Source organism: Octodon degus, unplaced genomic scaffold (genome assembly GCF_000260255.1).
Source record: "Octodon degus isolate 3935 unplaced genomic scaffold, OctDeg1.0 scaffold00067, whole genome shotgun sequence".
In the NCBI taxonomy this organism is placed as follows: domain Eukaryota; kingdom Metazoa; phylum Chordata; class Mammalia; order Rodentia; family Octodontidae; genus Octodon; species Octodon degus.
This window is the reverse complement of record NW_004524643.1, coordinates 5831248-5852092: the sequence shown is the minus strand read 5'-3', so window position 1 is coordinate 5852092 and position 20845 is coordinate 5831248. Positions and strand designations below refer to the sequence as shown.

The 20845-nt window shown below is 46.6% G+C and overlaps 1 protein-coding gene across 7 annotated transcripts in view; it reads right to left on the bottom strand.

Annotated features, from left to right (window-relative positions):
- Tead1 (TEA domain transcription factor 1) overlaps window positions 1-20845 on the bottom strand; it is a 165355-nt gene that overhangs the window by 14731 nt on the left and 129779 nt on the right. For all 7 annotated transcript variants that reach the window (XM_004634883.2, XM_004634885.2, XM_023719380.1 and 4 more), the window contains one exon: window positions 940-1080. In XM_004634883.2, the coding sequence (XP_004634940.1) occupies window positions 940-1080 (141 nt within the window). The remainder of the gene's footprint in view (window positions 1-939; window positions 1081-20845) is intronic.

Here is a 20845-nt window from a genome sequence, read left to right as displayed (position 1 = left end):
CTTCAGTGATGAGCACAGCTCACTCGATCCTCTTCTGCCTGCCAGTCCCCAGTCCCCGATCCCTGCCTGCAGTGCCCTCCCTCCCCACAGGGTATCCCTTCTCATTCCGAAGCAGGAAGCCTCTGCTGCTACCAGGTTGACTCCTGAGCCTATGAGGTCCACACCTACTGCACACAAAAACTCCTCACTGAACAAGGGCTGACTGGGGAGGCTAGAAGACACGGGAAAGCACAGCTCTGCGAGGAGCGCCAAGTGCAACTCCTGGCACGCTGGGAGGCTGAGGCAGGAGGATGCCAAGTGTGAGCTCAGCCTGGGCCATTCAATGAGGCTGTCTCAAAATTAACAAAAATAATAATAAGGCTGGGAATACAGCTTAGTGCAAAGGTGTTGGTTTCAACCCCCAGTGAAGTCAATCAATCAAATGAATCCTGATAAAAACAAACATGCAGTTCTTTAATGGGAGGGAGACAGGAAACGTAAAAGCTGTAAGGTGTTACTTGATTTTGGTATAGAATTGTGTTTAAAACATTAAAAGGAAGAGAGTCGAAGCAACAATACCAAATTGGAGGGCTCGGGTTTTAGAAGGTAGATGCCGATCAGCTGCAGGTCACCTGACAGTTCTCCACAAGCCCAGGGGTGCCCAGAGCAGGAGCAGGGGGCCAAGGCCCACCTCGAACCCTTCCCTCCCTACTCCCCAGGAAGCTCATGCCAAGCTGGTCAGGTGAGTGGACAGCACCGATTTCAGACACAAAGAGGCTGAGGCTGACTTGCAACCTACTCGCAAGTGCTTCCAAGTCATTCTGCCCCTTAGAAGTAACAGAGGAGATGGAGGAAGGGGGAGGAAGGGAGAAGACACCAAGAGGCCCAACTCGTGGACACTGGGAGGCAAGGCCGCAGCTGCCCTCAAATGGAGCATCCTGCCTGCAGAGGCCAACTTACCTCTACTTTCTCTACTACTTGCTTCCCAAAGGAGCACACTTTGGTGGAACAGGTGACTGTCATATTTTCGGAACTCTCGTACTGACTGGTTACACCATAAAAGGCACCAGCATCGTCTTGAATATTGCAGTTTAAGTCGGCCTGTTGGGAAGGAAACGGGGGTGGGTTATTCTCTCATCCCAGGAGTCATGGTAACAAGCAGCCAACGCCAGGGCCCCGCACCCAGTGGCTGGGCAGCAGAAGGGGGCTTGGGAGGGGGCTCAGAGATGCCCCTCTAAAAACAAGTGTCTAGCAGTCACTTTGTATAGAGGATGTAGCCCTGGAAAACGCTTCCTGGAAATGATCTGCTTCTTGTAGCTATTCAGTTTTACTTTCATGCATTCTGCATCAGTATAACACCATTTCTTTCTTTTTTATTTATTTTTAAATGTATTTGTTGTTACAGGGTCTCCTACTCAGCTCAGACTCATGGTGATCCTCCTGTTTTCAGCCTCCCCAGTGCTGGGATTATAGGCATGCAACACTATGCCCAGATTCTGTGGCCAACTCAGCCTGCCGAGGCGGCAGGCAGGGCAGCCACACTAAGTTTTGGAGAGATTGGGAAGAACAGAAGACTTGCAGCCAGCTAGCCATGTATTGTACACGTGACGCAGATGCTTTACTAAAGTTACACAGCCCAGAGGGGAACGAGTCTTCCTGAGAACTGGTTTACAAAGATGCTAAATTGGTGCCTCGTTCCACACGTTTTTCTCAAGCACAGCTCATGCTAGATCCTAGACAGGATCTGGTCACAACCGCATGTGTGAGGTCAACATGCACATAAAGCACCTACCATGTGAGAGGACAATGACTGTCACACCAAACACACCAGAACGCAAACAGGGGAAGGCACTGCTTCTAAAGAGGGCTCAGTAAGTGCACGGTTGTAGGAGTCGGGGTTACTGCAGTTTGGATCACCGCCATGACCTGAATGTGTCCCCGAAGTTGTGTGCTGGAAACTCCACCCCCAGAGCAACAGCACTGGGTGATGGGTCCTCCTGAGGTGCTCAGGACTCTGCTCTCACAAGCAAATTGACTCCTAACTCCTGTATAGAAAGGGCTTCCACAAATGAGCTCTCGCTCTTGCCCTTCTGCCTTCCACTGTGTGAGGCTGCACTGAAGCCTCGTGAGACAGCAGTTCCTCGAACCTGGCCTTCCCAGATGAGGAAGAGAGTTCTGCTCTTTACAAACCTTGCTGTCTGTGGAAGACAGACCTCCCACCACAGTGCAGGGCTGTCACTACTCATCACTTGTGGATCCCATACTGCACACTGAGCTGGGGAGAATGAGCAAGGCTGGGCTGGCGCCTGCTCTCCTGGGGCTAATGATTTAGTAAGGAAGGCATGAAAATGAGAGGGAGGCCCCACAGAGGGACGGGGAACAAGGAGAGGGGAGAGGCTCTCTGAGGCTCTGCAGCTTGGATCCAAAGAAAGAGGTGCATTCCCTTGGGGAGAAACCAGAGCCCAAACACAGGACTGTGAAAGGCTGGGTGGGATTGAGACAGCAAAGGAGATGAGCTGGGAGGCAGGAGGGCTGGGTCTTCCATCCTGAGACTGAGGGACTGAGGAGTTCCAAGCAGGCAGGAGAGCAGCAGCGACAGCTAGATTCAAACTAATGATGTCGGGCCCCACAGCTAACCACAGTTTGGAGAGAGAGAAGGACGAGTGTAGACACAGACGTGGCACTGGCATAGCCATACAAATGCAGTATGCAGAACACTCTAATGGCTCTTGACACAGCTGGGATGATCTGATACTCAAATGAGATTTTCTATTCTATGAGATTTAACACATTTGGACTTAATGATTTTACTACTGTGTCAGGTACTGGTCATCATGAACATCTAAGTCATCCTTTATTTGTTTAAATAAAGATGTGCATTTGAGCTTCCTTTTTGCATTGAGTATCAGGAACATGTCCAGCCTGTTTGGCAAAGCTTCCTATTTCCTGGCTTCAAAGAGAGAAGCATGTACTCTAGATTCCCCTTTCACCTTAGGTGCCAAGAAATTCTAAGCTCAATTCAGTGTCCAGCAATTCTTCATCCCAGGAGCTTCTACCAACCAGGGTACAGCTCCTTGAACTGGTTTCCAACCCACCTCTACTGGGACTGGTCTGGATTTACACCATCCATAATGCAGTAAGCTTTCTCACATTTTGCTCCTTGGAACTGCCAGGGGCATTTGTCATAAATAAATAAAAAGACACCCGCAGGTGCATTCTTCTCACTTTCAAAGGTTTAACTTTGGGCTCCACAGAAGAGCAGTGAAGTGGGAAATGAGCCCTTCCCTGGCTGCCATCCGCACCTGAGCTTCCCAAGCTGCGCTGCAGCCTCTGAAGGGAGAGGCGCCTCAGCATTCAGGCACTGGGGAGCCCAGAGCACTGGGCTGGCCGCCAGGCTGCACCCAAAGGAGCCTTCAGGAACTCTCTGACCACGCCCTGGAACGTAGGGCGCTGCAAGGGGGCAGGTGTTCGTGGTGATGGGATTACTAGTGATGCCCTTTTCAATGGGTAGCATTCATATGCTCTTACTACCATAATGTTGGTTTATGTCAAATAGTTCAGCATTTTTAAAAAAGGTTCAGTGTATGTGCAAAGCAAAGGGGAGAGAAACTGTAAAATGGGTGTGCAACTTTCCTTCTTACACAACTGTCTGCCTCTCCGGGGCTAACCGGGGTTTCCAATCTCTCCAGGGTCCTTGGATACTTGGCAGATATTTAAGTATATATGTTTTTGCACAAATAGCACAACTACTTTTTCTCAATCTTGTGTTATAATAATCCACCTTAAAAGCCTGAATACTGCTGACACGGGATAGTCATTTAAAAAATCCAAAGAGCTGCACCTTCCGGGATGCGGCTGCTCTGCTGCAAGGGCGCGCCACCAGCTATGTTCTCCTGGTGGGTACTCGGGTGCTTCTCACCGGTGCAGCACACAAGTTCATGGTGAGCAGAAAAGCGGGATGCTGATGGTTATTTCAATTTTACCTTCTTTCAACTTTAAGAAACTCATGGCTTTGAAAATGAATGATTATGTGCTAGAAAGCCATAATATCAGTGAGCTAACATTGTAATTTAACGTAGTAATTTAAGCAAACTTCAAAATATCAAATTGTTTTGAAAGACTGGTCAGCAACCCAAGCAGGCTGGCATTCGTCATGTGTGGAGGGACCCATGAAGCAAAGGATGGGGGCAGGGAGGCAGGAAAGTTAATGGAGCGAAATCGTTATTAGGCGGGTCAATCTCGGCCGGACATGGCGGCACATGCTGTAATCGCAGCACTCTGGAGCTCAAGCAAGTCTGTGACCCAGGGCTAGGGATGAAAGCTCGGGGCGAACACCCTCAGTCCAATCCCTAGTTCCACAAAAAGAAAGTGTCAACCTCAAGTTACTTAAAACACACAAAATAATCTGCTAATATACACAATTTAAAGCCATTCATTCTTCACAGAGCTTGGGCTGGTATTCACCGAGGCCTGGAGCTGCTGACAGCTCGCCCAGCCCCCTCGGTTCCCTTAGAGTCCGTGCGGAAGCGTAAGTCGCCGTTGGCAGCAGCAGTGGGAGCAGAGCCGGTCACCACAGTGGATCGTTATTTCCTCTCGTTAATTAGCGCTCTATTTCAGCTGTTTCACGCTGTACACACAGACTCTGAGGGGAGGAACCAATCGCCAGAACTGAAGCAACCAAGTCGTCCACCTTCAGGATCACTGTTCAACGCTGTGGCACATGCAGGGATCTGCTGTAAGGGGTGGAAGAGGCGGCAGCTGCGCAGCGACTCTAGCGCCACCTGAAGCCTGATGGGAGGATTCCAAACCACTAAGAACCTGCTGTGGAAATGAGCTCTACCCTGCACCCAGGTTTCACTAAAGGATGAGTAATAAAGCGTACATGTTGTATGGGTGCTGATGTGTGTCACCTTCCGGCTCAGAAACTGCCGTTGAAAGCAGATGGGTGTGCTGCACTTCTGCGTGTGCGGACGGCTCAGAGCAATGTGGCTCCTTCCTCTCAGTGCTGTCCCCTGCTGATTCCAGGCGGCCACAAATCGGGCAGCTCTGCTCTGTCACTTTTCTGCCAGGATTCCTGTCCTGCAACCAGCTGATTCCCAAGGACTGAGCCCTGAGAATCTATGCACCAAATTCAGTTTCATTCTCTTTAAGTTGTGCATGTCGAGAATGGTGTCCACAACAGGAAAGCTAATGTACACATGAGTATTTTGCATATTATAAAATGTTCAGTGACTTATTTAGGACTCAAACCAACGGAGGATTTGAGGAGTATTTTATCAATGACATCATTTGGAACCGTGGATACATAGTAATCATAAAAAGGATGGTTTTACAGAAGGAGAGACAACTGCCTCCGGGCCGCAGCTGAGTCCGATTAGGCCCCACCACCTCACTTCTGCTTCACTACTGTCTCTGAACTCCTCAAACACCCCTTGAATGAAGTTAACTTGCAATCAGTTATAGTTGTGATAGTTGTGATGACATGAATTATCAAAAAAAGTTATTAAAGAATATCCATTGTGAGAACCGACCCCTAGTAATCAGGTCAATGTACAGCTTGATAGTTGAAATATGAGATGCTTTTAGAAGTGGAGGAAGCAGATGTTTCTAGCACCATTAATTTTCAAATGAAACCAGCACCAGATGAAGAAAGGGAAGTCCCCCAAATATGCCCGCTCTGGGTCAGAAGTACCGCCACGCCTCAGGTGTGACCACAATCCCAAAACATATCTTAATTTTGTCTGTTTTTTTTTTTTTGAACTATAAATAAATGGACTGTAAATAAATGGACTGCAAAACCAGTAGTGTCTGGTTTTGTTGCCCCACCATCTCAGTCTGTCTGTCTTGTTCTCCACGACAGATTCATCCCTATGTGTGGTTTGGTCACGGGCACCCTTTCATGAACACTCAGGTGAGTGTCTGGCACACATTCCCAGGAGAGCAAGCGCTGGGTGCTAAGGTCCACGTACATGTGAGCCTGATCTAGAGAAGAGGCACAGGTTACTCTTCAATTATTTTTCTTTGTACAGGTTTGGGAAAGTGTGTAGCTGTCAGTGTAAATTTAATAGGTTACATTGTAAAAGGCCTCCCAAGTAATGGAAATAACCGAGCTGCCATCACAGCTCCTCCGCAACTGTCCTTGAGCTGTGGCCATCCAGCCACATCGTGGCTGCTCTTTAGGAATTTTCTGGGAGGTGGTGTTTTCACATGAAAGATAATTATCTGTCAGCTGATGGCATTAGGACCATTCCAGAAAAAAATGTGGTCACTGAACTCCCAAGAAGCAAAGGTAATACTGAAGAAGGAATGCGAGCATTAAACCCAGAGCTAAGGTGGTGAACTCTGTAGGGCGTGAGATTCCTGCAGGACTCATGACTCACCCTGCTGACACATCCCCCGCCCCAATTGAAGATGCAGGGTGTAAAGCTGACCTGTTTCCTGTGGCATCGAAGGCAAGAAAATAAGAAACAAATTGGACTGCTCTTAAGAGTCAAACTGCATCTGCTTAATCAGCTCTTACTGCCCACGAAGTGTATTCTAAAAGCAAATACATACAAAAAACCATGAAACGGCTAAAGCTCAGAAAACCTATCTTACACACACATCAAATATAAGCCGTACTTGATTCGGTGAGGGCCAGGTTTCAAACACTTGCCAGTGCGGGTGGGGAAGCACGAGTGGGGTGGGGGGACGGGCCCTTCTAAGAAGCCTCCTAGTTTGCCCAGTGTGAATCATGAATCCAGTTGAGGCTCACCTAACTCCCTGCCAGTGCAGAAGCCCTATCCACACCATCCAGACCTGCACTGCCCTTCGGCTGACTGTTCTCAGACAGGAAAATGAGAACAGTGCTTCAGTCACCCCGCTGGCTGTCTACTGTGGCACAGCTCTCCCTCCTGTGAAATGTGCTCTATTGTGGCTGCCACAAATGGCTGCAAATAAAGCAGCTTAGGACATCAACTGCTCTTGTGTTTTGGCAGGTCAGGGTTCAACCTATCAGGCTAAGACCAAGGTCTGGAAGGCTGTTTCTTTCTGGAGCCTTTGGGAGCTTGCCTCTTTTATTATAGACAGCTAAGTGAAGTAGAAATACTATAGGCAGTCAGATAGGGCGAGGCCCCTAGAGAAGTCAGTGCGGGAGGACATGCTATAACTGTTCAGAGGGCACACTAAAGGCTGGGTCTCGAGACAGAGATGAAGTGGCTGCAGCTACATACTTCCCTGTGGGATAAACAATAATGATCGATACTCTAAATAGGCATCAACCACCTGGGTGGGGGACCAAGACCCCCTGGACCCATCCCTTCCATCCCTGTGTATTTTTCATGGACAATGGAGACAACTTGCTTCCCTGTGGGATCCGTGTTACCTATGTGACTATACTTGTTATCTTATTGGTTGGCCATAATTTCGTCCTGCCTTATTCCTACCTCATGATTTTGCTCTATAAAACTTCCTTTGAGAAGTGGGCTCATGGGCAACCCACTTTCTGTCTCTCTTAGGCAGGAGCTTTCTTTCCCTCAAAAAATGTCCTGCTCTTAACTTCCGCTGTTCCTCAGAATTCATTCTTTGATTCTGAGGAACAGGAACTTAGCATATCACACATCTAGCAGGCTGGGAATTGTAATATTTCCCCTATTTCCTTTGGAAGTCCTGGATCATTCCTATAATACTTCCGGCTCTGGATTTGTTTGCTTTGCTTCCATCTTACACTTTCAAGGAGCTACTTGACTACACTGAGCCCATTCAGGTAATCCAAGCAATCCACCTGAAGATTAGCGATGCTGCCTCCCCTCTGCTATGCTGTCTGACATTCACAGGCACCACAGGTACAGACAGGGGCCTGCTCTTTGGGCGCCATGACTGTGCTCACCATCCGTGGGAAGACCCATTGTTTCTCTGTATCTTCTATGCAGATCTGCCTCTGCAGACCCAGAGCCTTTCCAAAGGGCAACTCTGCAACTCGCTCTCACCTCCCCCTAACATCCCCTTGTGCTCCCTTCCACACCCAGAGGGCTTTCCAGGTCCTAGCTGCTTCCCAAGATCCAAGTTCTGCATCTACTTTTAAGCCTCATCCTGTTTCAGCCTTCCATGCTGGAAACCTGTGCTGCCTCTTGCTGCTATTGCCTCATCTCCGAGGTCTGACTAGCATGTGGCTGGGCGGTCACATGCCTCTGGAGCAAGGGGCGGAGATCACACATATGAAGCTCGTCAGTGAGCTGTAACGAGCTGCACAAATGGCAGCTGTTAATACCAACAGTCATTCCTATCAACTGGTCAACTCGAAATATGGACCAGGACAGCCTCAGGTCACATCTACTGACAGTCCTCGCTCAGAGTGCACCGTGACTCATAATCAGTAATAATGGAGGTGGACCAGGCAGATCCACCTGAGCCCTGCTCTGCATCTGTCGGCGTGTGGCACGGGGGCAACGCTGGCCTTTTCAGATTGGCGACTTTATGGTAAGTTTTACAAACTGGGCCTTACAAGCTGCTCAAACAGGTACAAAACTACCATGTTTTCCACAAAGACATGATTAGAGATGCTACAGGGTCCTTTCTGCAAGTAAGGCAATTGCTAACAAATGTGGTGAGTGAATTAAACATTCAGCTCAAAATTTAGTCTACTTACAAGCAGGGTCTGGAAAACAATGGAAGGTGGAAGAAGTGGGAGGTTTTAGAAGACAGCAGAAGTCTGCAGAGCCTTGGAGAGCAAGCAGCAACCCCCACCAGCCCACGCGCCCTTCCTCTTGGCTCCCTGCTCCACAGCAGAAGCAAGCCCAGCAGGTTGCCACTCAGGGTGCCACGGCTGCTCCCTGCACATTCTCACCCAGGGAACCCGTTTACACGAGGCTGTGTTCCACTCTTGAACTGCACGGTCTTACCTTTTGGTAAGTCTGAAAAATGTAATAGTCTTAAAAACATGATCTTTCCCATTTCATACATAAGGAAAAATGAGGCCCAGCCCAGGTAGGTGAGACCCATTGGGACAAATGCGGGCCGGGGACAAGAGGCAGGAGGATCAGGAAGCAAACGCCAACTCAACACTGCCAATGGCTCACACATCGGACATATCTGCTGACTGACAACTGCTTTGTCACCAGATTCACTGGGAAAAAGCCTGCAGAACAAAGGGAAGCAGATAACCTTAACGCGGGGGAGGGCAGGGGCGCAGGGTCAGGAGCAGGCTGGGGACACTCCCTCCCTTCCATTCCATCCAGAGGGCTTGATAGGCCGAGCAGGCAGGATTACTTGGTTGCAAAAATGAGCACATCAAGAGGATTGTCCCCGACTAGAGACAGCATAATAGGCACTGATGGATGCAAGCAGACGCGGGCGTTTTCAAACCACCACTTTGAACCTCTCCTCTGCATCCTCTCTGAGACATGATCAAAGGACCAAGATTTCAAATTGTGAAGCAATTTTTTCCAATGGCAGCATCTGGCTCCTTGGCAGGCGGCACCGGGAGCCAGGCTCCGCTGTGGGCGGACATCCAGGCCTGCCACATGGTGAGGCTCGGCCAAGCAGGGCACAGCGCGTGGGCTTCACAGCTGCTCCGCAGGCGCTGAAGGACAATTGCTCCCCACTGGGCTCTGCGCCCTCGGGCACAAGGGCCTTGAGGACTGTGCCGAGCTTGGGGGTCTGGAGAAGGCCGGTGGCCCGAGGCCCTCTCCTGCTGGCCTCATTCACATGCATCTGGGTGCAGTCCCAGGGGTCCCCCTCACGAGGCTTGGGGTGACAGTGGACACCACCCCAGAAAGTCTGCATCTGGGGACTGTGAGGTGCTGTCCTGGGGAAGGGGGTGTCAGAGCCAGTCCCTTCCTGCATGCCCTGCCCAATGCAACAGGACAGCAGATGCAGCTCTCTGGCCACAGCTGTTTTAAATAAGAATAATAGGAATAAACTCTGCCAGCCCAGCACCCCCGGTTACTTTTCACTAATTATGGCATATATTTACATTTACAAAAGAGACCATTTTTAAAAACACCATGGAGAGCCCCTTTATTGTGCAGATTGGCATCCCTATTTGAATTTCATAAACATTTAGTACTTCAAAGAATCTTAAAAGCTTGCTCTAATTACAATAGGCGCTGCTTGAAAGGCTGGCTGTTTGCATTGCAAATTCCTACAAATAACAGCACTTGTTTTTTTAAAAGTTCAATTAATATCACCCGCACAACTTTCAGGTAGCGACTACAGATAACTGTAGAGAAGGCTGGGGACAGGCGCAGGGTCTCAGCCTCAACTCCAAAGGTGCCACCCTGCTAGTTCTCCAGAAGCGGTGAGCAGGGGGCATCAGGCCTGCTCTGCTCTGGTCTGTCCATGCAGGGAGTGCTGGCCTGGCCTGGAGACCCATTTTCTCAGAAAATGAGACCTTCCTAGCTTGGAGTTTCTGAATTGTCTTTCTCAGAACAAGAACAACCCCCAAGCAACTAGTTATATATGGTTAAGTAGCAATTAAGATAATGGCTGCCCAGTTAAATTTCCATTTTAGATAAAAAATTCCCAAATATATATATTTGTTCCAGATCTTACAATGGAGCCTATATACATAAGCAAAGTATTCACTGTATCTGAAACTCAAGTTTAACCTGGCAGTCTGCAATTTTATTTGCTAAAGCCAACTCTACTAACAAGTCATTAAAAAAATAGCACTTAATTCTCAAATTCTGAATCCTCCAAGAAAGCATCTTACACTCAAGATATTTAAGGGGAAAAATGAAGTTGCAGAGATATATACAAAGCTAATCCTTTTTGAAATAAAAACAAGCCATATCTGTGTGTGTACAATGTGCAGAGACAAAATCCTGAAAGTGTTGCAGGCAGCCGAGTTAGATAGAAATATTATAGGTGGTCAGACAGGGCCAGGCCCTTGAAGGAAATACCACAGAAGTTCAGATATTTCACAACTATGGGAGGGATGGATGCTTCTGCCACGGGCCACCAGACCTAAAGACCAGAGATCAAACAAATGCCAACCTCCCTAAAGATTGGCATCCGCAATAAATCATCACCCTGAAGGAGACTGAAGAATCATTAATCCAACTACTACTGGATGGCTATCTCAGAAAGTCCTGTTCTACATTCATGCCCACTTGCTACGTGACTTGCTTGTCCATTTGGTCCTGGACTTAATCAACTTTACCTGAGCAATGGTGCTTGTAATCCCATTGGTTGACCATAGTTTTGTCCCACCCCACATCCACCTAAGCGAGTTCCCATTTTCTCTACCTTAGCCCCACATGGTTTTACGTTATAAAAGCCCTTGGAAGAGACAGCTTCCCGGGGACAATCTGCCTGGGATCCCTCCTATCCCTCTCTCAGACAGGGGCGTTCTCTCCCTCAGTAAATATATTCTGCTCATAACCTCCGTTTGTTCCTAAAATTCATTCTTCAGTTTTAGAAAACACGAACTCTGTCCAGGTTAGGTCGGGAGATCATTTTTCCTTATGTCATTTGGAGGTTCCCTATATTGTTTGGAGGTCACCCACCCAAGATCAGGTTTTCTCCCGATAAAAAGATCAGGTTTTCTCCCTGATCAAAAGAACACACTGGGCATCCTCGCCCTTGGCTGGCGAGTGTGCGTGAGAGAAGGGTCTTACTCTTCATTCTGTTCTTTAAGTGCTGTAACTACCCAACAAGCCTGTGTGACCTGCAGAACTAGAAGAGGACTAGAAGAGGGCAGGTGAGCACAGGCACAGGGCACAGGCATGGGCTTTCCCACGTGACCAGCCATCTAGGTTCAATTTTTAACAACCAAGATCCCTGCAGCATCTCCATAGTTCATTTACTCCTTGCAGAATTTGGCTTGAAATAAGCAGCTCCCTGGACTGTGCACTACAGTTCTTTCCTTCCCAGGCTTCTCTTGTGGAGGTCCAGAGGCAGCAGGCGCACGATGAGGCTACCAGGGCAAGGGTGGAAGGGCAGGTGCCCTGGCTCTGAGCCTGCTCTCCCGGGCCCTGCTCAGCAGCAGCCCTCGCAGGACAGTAGTTCAGCATGGAAGAGAGGTGGAGAATAGCATTTAAAAGCCAGTTAGGAAAGGCTGGCTTCTAGGTCTCCAAATAGGGTGTTGTTAGTCCCCTTGAGCTAAAGGACCCAACAGAGAAAGCATTTTAGGAACAGCCCTGAGGATTCTCATTCTCCCAAAATCAAGGTAACTTCTACTTTAAGAAAGTCTGCCTCAGGCCACAAAGACAGCTCAGAGGTCTAAGTACCTGCCTAGGCAAGAACAAGGACAGGGGTTCGATCCCCACGTACCACATGCCATGCTGGCCCTGCCCCTGGTATGCCGAACTCGCCACCAAAACCTGTTGTGGTGGCACACACCTGTAATCCCAGCACTAAGGAGGCTGAAACAGGAGGATCACTATGAGTCTCAGCTGTGTAGTGAGACTCTAGCAAATACATTAAAAAAAGTCTGCCTCAAAAAGAAAAAAAGAAATGTCTGCTTCAAAGTCCTGAGGGCTCAGAGTTCCAAGGCTAAAAGGACTCTCTCTGGGGTGTGACAGATACACAGTAAGGGGCTGGGGGAAGCACAATGAGTTTCTGTACCCATTTCCAAGACTGTCCTGCCCCATGAAATCTACTTGTTTTTCCGTTGAAAACCTCTTTTTGCTCTTCTTCGCGGGACCAAGGTCTTTCAGAACCACTCGCAGGCATCAACAGGATTCTTCCACATCCCATATTTCCACCACAGCTTCTACCCACATTTCTACCACAGGCCCCACAGTACCCAAGGTACTGTCGTTTACCTATTCTTGTGTCTGCCCATCCCCAGGATGATTCCTAAACAAGTGTCAGGTGATAAGACACGTGAGCCCAGGGGCAGTATGCCTACCGTGTAGCCATTTCTCTACGACTGTTAACTGAAAGAAATAAAGCTTCTTTTCACCCTATAGACTAATTTCAAAGAACTTGAAAACTCTCTTCTGAATGTGACACTGTTGGAAAACAAAAGTCACAGATAAGAGTCCCTGCTTTCCTGGGGAGGCCTACAGAGGTGTCAGGACCCAGCGCTGGGGAGAACAGGACAGACTGACAATTGGGAAGTGCTAACGAGCCCAGGTCTTCTGAGGAAAGCGATCAAAACGAGTAAGATGTGCCAAAGCACTGGCTCCCCGGTCCCTGTGCATGAGAAGCAGGTCTGGCCCATCAACAGAGGCTGTTCCCAGAAGCGAATCCTACACCCGCACCTTGCGGAAAACAGCCCCACAAGCACCTGTCAGCACGGTGCTCTTCCTTGCTAATCTTTCTTCTACTTAAATCATTTCATCACTGTTGTTTGGGTAACTTCAGAACGTAACAACGTGTTTTGAGATGAGACAGAAACAGGGAGAAAGGGAAAACAAGCTGAGCGGAAAGGCTCTTCCTGATCCGAGTGCCGAGCACGCGGGCAGCGAGTGACTCTGGGGCGCCAGCTCCCGCGTCCAGGAATGGGGTGGTCATCTGCTCCCAAAGGACAGACTCAAGCCCACAATTCCAACCCAAGTCTTGCAGAATCCAAAGGGAAACGGGCTACAAGGCCACATGGGGGTCCACTCCACCAGTGCACACATGCTGCCTTTTCTCCTTGAAGCCCAGTTGTTTTACGTACGCTAGCTGTCATTTTTCTGAACAAGTGTGATTTCTTTCCTACACAGATAGAAGCATCTTTTCAATGCTACTCTCTTGCCAAATGAACTTGCTTCTTTTTTTTCTGTTTTATAAAATTTTCTTGTATCTGCTATGGTTAGTAAAACCTTGCTTTTTGTTCCATTAAAAAATATTGGTTAAGGGGGCAGGGAGATGGCTCAGTGGAATAAGTACTTCCCTGGCAAGCGCAAGGGCCTGAGTTCAATCCCTGGTTCTGGGAGGGGAAAAAAAAAAAAAAAAAAAAGGTTAAGAAAGGAAATTGACTGAACATATTGTTAATTGTTCAGTGAATGTGACTCCAAGAACTTTAAAAGGAAAACCATTATTAATAACTGTAGGGTAATATCACGTGTCTTCGTCTGAGCTATAACTGATTTAATAATTAGATGGAAGAAAAAATATTAAATGCGTATTAACAAGTCTGTTATAACCTGACAAGAGGATACACATTCTTACAACTTCACTTTGATATTATTTTCTTTTTTATTACTCCAATTAAACTTCAAGACTGTGTTATCATACTAAAAGTTGTTATGAATCGTCTGGGCCATAAAGCTTGTGAGTAGTGAGTTAAAAAGCATACAAGTTTCATTAGATCAGGGTTCCTGATCTTGACATTCTTCAGCCCTACTAGGCAGAGAACAGAATTTGAGCCTCTCCACAGATATTAGTGCCATCTGCATTCCTTATTTGGTTCAAGCCCTCATTTTATGTGCTTAGTGAACTTCACATGGCTGGAAATCAGCTCCCCACGATCAACTGCGAGTACGCTTGGCTTTTCTCTTCTAGGAATCTCCCAGGGTTCTCATCTCTTCTAGCTCTGCGCACGCTGCACTCAGGCCCACGGTCTTTCTCTTAACAGCACTGTCTGCCGTGTGTGTCACCGGCACCCCATCTGCAGAGCAGAAATGTTCCCGCTGCGATGAGGCCCCCTCTGTGCCCCTGGCAGTGGACATCCTTCTTTGTGCCCAAACAGCCCAACATCCCTGTTTTATGAGGAGAAAAGAAGGATGATTATCTGCCAGGGACATATGTTGGATTCAGTTGTGACAAATATGATCCCACATTCCTGTTCAATCACAATCTCAGTATTACATCAACATGTAATTTTCTAAGATGTTTCAATTGAGGATTCAGATGTGAACTGATTTCAACAGCTTGCACTCCTAGTGACACAAACAGCTCAGTGGAGATGACGGGGGGCTGGGGAGACCCCTCTGCAATAGGCAAGGCCCATATCAAGTAATGACTGTACCAAGCTGCCTCCCTCGGGGTGGATAGGCTGCTTCTGAGGGTGGCTGTAAGAAGCATTCTTTGTTATTGTGGTTTTTTTTTCTTTAAATGAATTTTACACATTATATCTGACAATCTGAACAACAAATCTGAAGACAGAACCATGTAATACAGCAACCATTGTTGAATTCCTATTACTGTTTAGTGAAATCTTGTATCATATTTTTTCTTTGTTGTTTTTTCTTTTTTTCCCCCCGGAACCAGGGATTGAACTCAGGCCCTTGCGCTTGCCAGGAAAGCGCTTATTCCACTAAGCCATCTCCGCGGCCACCTCTTGTATCATTTCTAATGCTTTTTAAATCACTATTTTGTATTCTTTAAAAATAAAATAAAAAATATTTAAAATGGAAACAAACATAGTTTAGAACCAAGGGGATATAGTATGCTTAACCTTAATCAGAATAAAGGCTTTTGAGTAGAAAAAAAAAAACTACGGATGTAGAGGACTCAGAAAACAGTGATGGGCCACGGAGATAAATCGCTCAAGATGTCTAAGCACCTACGTAGGCAAATGCAAGGACCTGGGTTTGATCCCCTGCATTACAAGTCATGCCGCTCCTGCCCCAGCTGTGCCAAGCTGGCCACCAAGATCTGGTGTGGTGGCACACACCTGTAATCCCAGCACTGAAACAGGAAGATCACTATGAGGCCAAATTGCAAAGTGAGACCCTGTACCAAATGAAAGAAAGAAAAAGAGAGTAAGAGAGAGCAAGACAGACAGACAGGACATCTAATTAGAGGCTTTCCTTCACTGGAAATGCACACTCAAGCAAGGCCACATTAAACTGTATGCAAAATACACTTGGAATTGAAAAAAAGTTATCTATGCCTAAAACAGCCTAGAGTGTTACTCTGCCTATATAACTGTAATGTAAAAACTACTCTGCTTCTATGAGTAGAATTTTATTGACATCTCTTGTAAGATTGAAGATCCAACTTCAGTTTCTTAGTATACAGTGAGAGCAGCCCCAATCCAAAAGTCAAATTCTGAAGGTTTTGAACTGTAGACATAATGATCAAAACACTTTATGAGCATTTCAGGTTCAGGATTGTTGAATTAAGGGCATTGTAACAAGAGTCTATGTAGGGCCGGGGAGATAGCCTGGTAGAATAAGTGCCTGCCTGGCAAGCAGAGGGTCCTGAGATCAATCCCTGGTACCACAAAAAATTAAAAAAAAAAAAAAAAAAAAAAAAAAAAAAAAAACAAACAAGAGTCCATGTAACTATTTCAAAATTTAAAAAAGTTCAAAGAATCTGTAATACTTCTTCTTTTTTTTTTTTTTTTTTTTTTTTTTTGGTGATACCAGGGATTAAACACAGGACCCTGCGCTTGCCAGACAAGCGCTTCTTCTACTGAGCTATCTCCCCACCTGTAACACTTCTGATCCCAAGCATTGCAGACAAAGCTACTCAACATATAATGGTGGTTTCTACCTCATACTTTATATTCTTTTAGGTCAACCAACCAGGTACTGTCCACAAGACGAGATACCTGTGTAGGTTCAGAAAAAGTCTGTCATCCTCGTGGGTCCTAGGGACAAGAGGATTCCCAGTGCCCCTGTGAAGGCCCTGGGCACAGCCAGGAGGCAGAAGATAACCCTGGCTGGCGTGGGTCCCTGGCTTCCAGGAACCCAGCCTTGGATGGTGAAGGTGGAGCCACATGCCTCACTGGGACCTGGCCACATGGGGGTAGCCTGGGTGTGGGCTGGCGAGTGTGTGCATCAAAGTCACAGTCCTCAAAGAGCCCTTTGCTGACTCTAAGAACTGAACAAAGCTGCAAGGGGCCATGTCTCCTGCGTGAGAAAGAAAGGTTGTTGTTGATTAAAACCTCAAGGCACTGTAATATATACACACACACATGCACACACCCCTTGATCCCATGTAAATCAATCCACTAATAAGTGTCCCCCTAATGACAGGTCCTTACAGAGAAACTACCCATGTTGCGGCACTTCAGGTATTATCACTGGCTCCCACTTAGGTAAAATTATATTAGCATAGTTCCTAGTGACAGAGCCGTGACCCCTGAAGAAGCTGTGGGTAGTTTATATGAACAGCTGGATTCTGGGGGCCAGCAGATCTGGCATTTGTTAACTGTGTAATTTCACAGAAGTCCCTGTGACTCTCTGAGAATCTGCTTTCTTTAGGTGTAACATGGGAATAATCAGGTCCTTTTGCTTCTGTTCCTGCAAAATCACCTTTCCTCACTTTGAAATTAAACAACAGTGTAGAAAACACAGGCACAAATCTTTAAAAGGCAAAAAGAAAAATGAATGAAAGCAGGTGCAGGGGCTGGATCCCAGGGCCTGCCATGCCAGTTCCGTCCCCAGGGAGAGAGCAAGCTGAGACTGCAAATGAGACTGGGCATTGTGGTACGCAGCTGTAATCCCAGCACTTGGTAGGCCGTAAACAGAAGAATCACCATGAGTCAGATCTAGTGGTGAGACCCTGAACACCCTGCAGACCCTTCCCTAAAATACAAAAATGAAAAGAAAAATTAAATACAGGTTGAGCATCCTTAATATGAAGCCTGAAATGTGGTAAACTCTAAGTCTGTTTTTTGGTGGTGGTGGGGACAGGGTTCTGAAAATTAAACACAGGGACTTTCCTTCAGCTGAGCTACATGTCCAGCCCTTTTTGTTTTGAGAAAGGGACTTGCTAAATAGCCTAGGCTGGGTGCCAACTTATGATCCTCCTGCCTCAGGCTCCCGGGGTGCTGGAAAACTTTAAAACTTTTTCAGTGGATTTCCTGATTAGGAATTAGTGGTTTAGGGATAAACCACTAAAGTCTAAGCAAATGTTCTAAAAATTTAAGAAACTCTGAATCGGAAGCATTTCTGGTCCCAAGTATCTTAGATAAATGGATGCTTAACCTGTAGAAGACAGTGATAAAAAGTTAAAATTCAGTAGTGAAAGGCTTTCACACTCCTGTTACAGTATTCACCTGGCTGAAAAGGTGTTAACATCACTGACCTCTCCCCACTATCTACACCCTTAAATTCCAATCTCGTCTTTCCAAAACGCCACCCAGCCCTCTTTCCCACACAGGGGAGGCAAAGCTGTGACACAGCTTCACGTGCAGTCTCGGTGATCTCTTCTACTCACCAGCCACCACCTCTACAACACCCCCTGGAACCTCTCCCTACCCAGTGCTTGCAGACAAGGACAGCTAAAGTGGGAGGCGAACACCTGAGATCACACTGGGAGGACATGAAATACCACAGCCACTTTTGAAAAGTTTGCAGGTTCTTAACTGTTAAACACAGATTTCATAGAAGCTAGCAATTCCAAGTGACCCCTCTCCATGAAACTGTCTGCTGATTTGTTTTTTTAAAAAATTTTTATTTATTTATTTATTTATTTATTTATTTATTTGAGAGAGAGAGAGAGAGAGAGAGAGAGAGAGAGAGAGAGAGAGAGAGAGAGAGAGAGAGAGAGGGCTGGCTGGCATGTGGTGCTGGGGGATTGAACCGCGGTCCCTGATGCTTTTGCTAAGCTTGTTCTAAGCAGGTGCTTTAGACCACTGAGCCATCTCTCCAGCCCCTGTCTGCTGATTTGTACATAGACTCCACAACTACGTTAATAACCTAAAATAGCAGCTATCCACCTATCACCTAAAAAAAGGATAAGGAAAAAACATATGGCCTATCTGCAGGAGGAGATTGTACTCAACAACAGAACGGAGCTAACTGCTACCTCACGCTACTTAATCAATGCATCTCAACATTATTACAAGGAGTCAGGTGCAAAGCACTAGGTATTGACTAATTTCCTTTATGTGAAATGTCCAGAAAAGGCAAATCTATGCAGACAGGAAGCAGATCAATGATTTTCCAGGGCTGTGGGCAGTAAAGGAACTGGCTACAAACAGGCAAAGAAGATCTGGAGTGATAGAAACAGTGCAAATTTGATTACAGTTCTGGTTATATAACTCTGTAAGTTTCTTTAATTGTTAAATTATATGCTTAACATGAACAAATGTTATGGTATGTAAGTTGTTACCCCATGAGGCTCTTTTCCAAGACAGATTTCACCAGGCACAGCCACTGAGAGGCACTCCTGCGCGCCCTGCAAGATTAGGGCACGGATTCCAAGGCTTGCCTGAACAGGGCATCCATAGAGACACCTGAGGTTCTATTAGTCTACGTTTTACACCTCTGTGGCAGGAGTCCTATCAGCATCTTCCACCAAAAAAGCATGGAGGCGCTGTGGCTTGGCTCCTGTATTCCATTCACCTCAAAACAGTAACTGGCAAGGGGTGGTCGAAGCACGGGCACTTGAGGGAGTACACAGCTTAGTTGTCTCTTCCACAGCAGGCCTTTCCCTCCCCTGAGCTGGCCAGACTGAGCTCAACTAGAAGGCAGACACTCAGAAAACAGTTTCAGGAACAATCAAATGTGCGACATAAGACTTCTGGCAAGGGCCCGGGGAGATGCTCAGTGGAATAAGCGCTTCCCTGGCAAGCGCAAGGGCCTGAGTTCAATCTCCAGTTTAGACAAAAAAAAAAAAAGATTTCTGGCAACCTAGAGAACCTTGGTGCGTTAAGAAACAGGCAAAAGATGGATGGGGTCTGGGAAGATGGATCAGCAGCATAAGCACCGGCCTGGCAAGCACAAGGTCCGGAGTTTGATCCAAAGTGAAAAAAAAAAAAAACAAACAAAAACCCAAAACACACAAACCAAACCAGGCAAAAGAGAAGACAACAGGGCCTCTGTTGCAATTTACAGACTTCACACAAAAATAGGAAAATCTGCTAAGCAAGTTGCTAATACAGAAGATGTATCAGAGAAAGGCTAGACCGACTTAGGCAGCACCCACCAGAACCTACTGAAGTCCAACGATGAAAGTCAATGAGATTTCAACTGCAAACCTAATTTAAATTACTTTCTTTTATTTTAACGGACTTATGACTGAATTCCTGATAAAGGTTAAGTACGCCCAACAATTATACTGAAGGAGTAGCTTTGTTCGATCATATTCACAGAAGTGTTCAATTTTAATCCTGTACATCTTCATTTGATAATGAAGTGTCTAATCTCAGAGTAACTTTCTAAATCCACACATCTCTCACAGGCCACCACTCTACATCTCTGTACTCCACGCCTCAATACCCTCACACCCAGGACTGAAGAGCCCCAGGACTAAAAGCATTTATTAAAATCCCCCTCCAAGAGGCACAGGAAATTCTGCATGCACAAAGACTTGCTAAGCACCCTGGGTATACCAATTTATATTCAAAAAAAATGCTTATTATAATGAATATTATTTAAAACCACTATTGTGCAATTTGAAAATACTGAAGATGGTGTCATCATTTCTTATAGTGTCTAATTCACTTATAATTAACTTGGATCAATCAATGGTCTCTTCTTATAATGTTCACAATTGTGGCTCTCAAGCTTTTTAATTTTTTGTCTCTTCATAGTCTAAAAAAAGTGAAGGCCTCAAAAAGCTTTTGCTTACTGTAGACTATACATATATATGTGTCTTGCATTGGGCAATGAAACTGAGAAATTTTCAAAATACCTTTTTTTGGGGGCCAGCTCACCAGCTCAACCCTGCCCTAGAGGTCAGGGATTGAACTGTGGTCCCAGTGAGCTATCTCACTGGCCCCTCAAAATACTCATTACCTTACTTATAATCCAAAAGATTCAAAAGATACTGTGAAGGGCCAGCCAAATAGTTCAGCAGATTAAAGCACCTGCAGGCAGGCACAGGGGTCGCTGGGGCTTTATCCCCAGGCCTGCCATGCAGGCCCCGCCCCCAGGGCACGCTGAGATGGCAATTGAGACTGGGCGTGCTAGCGCTCCTGTAATCCCAGCTCTTGGGAGGCTGTAAACAGGAGGGTCACTAGGAGTCTGATCTAGTAGTGAGACCCTGAACACCCCATAGACTCTTCCCTAAAATATAAAAATATGCCATGAAAGGAAAAGAAAGTGTTCAAAAG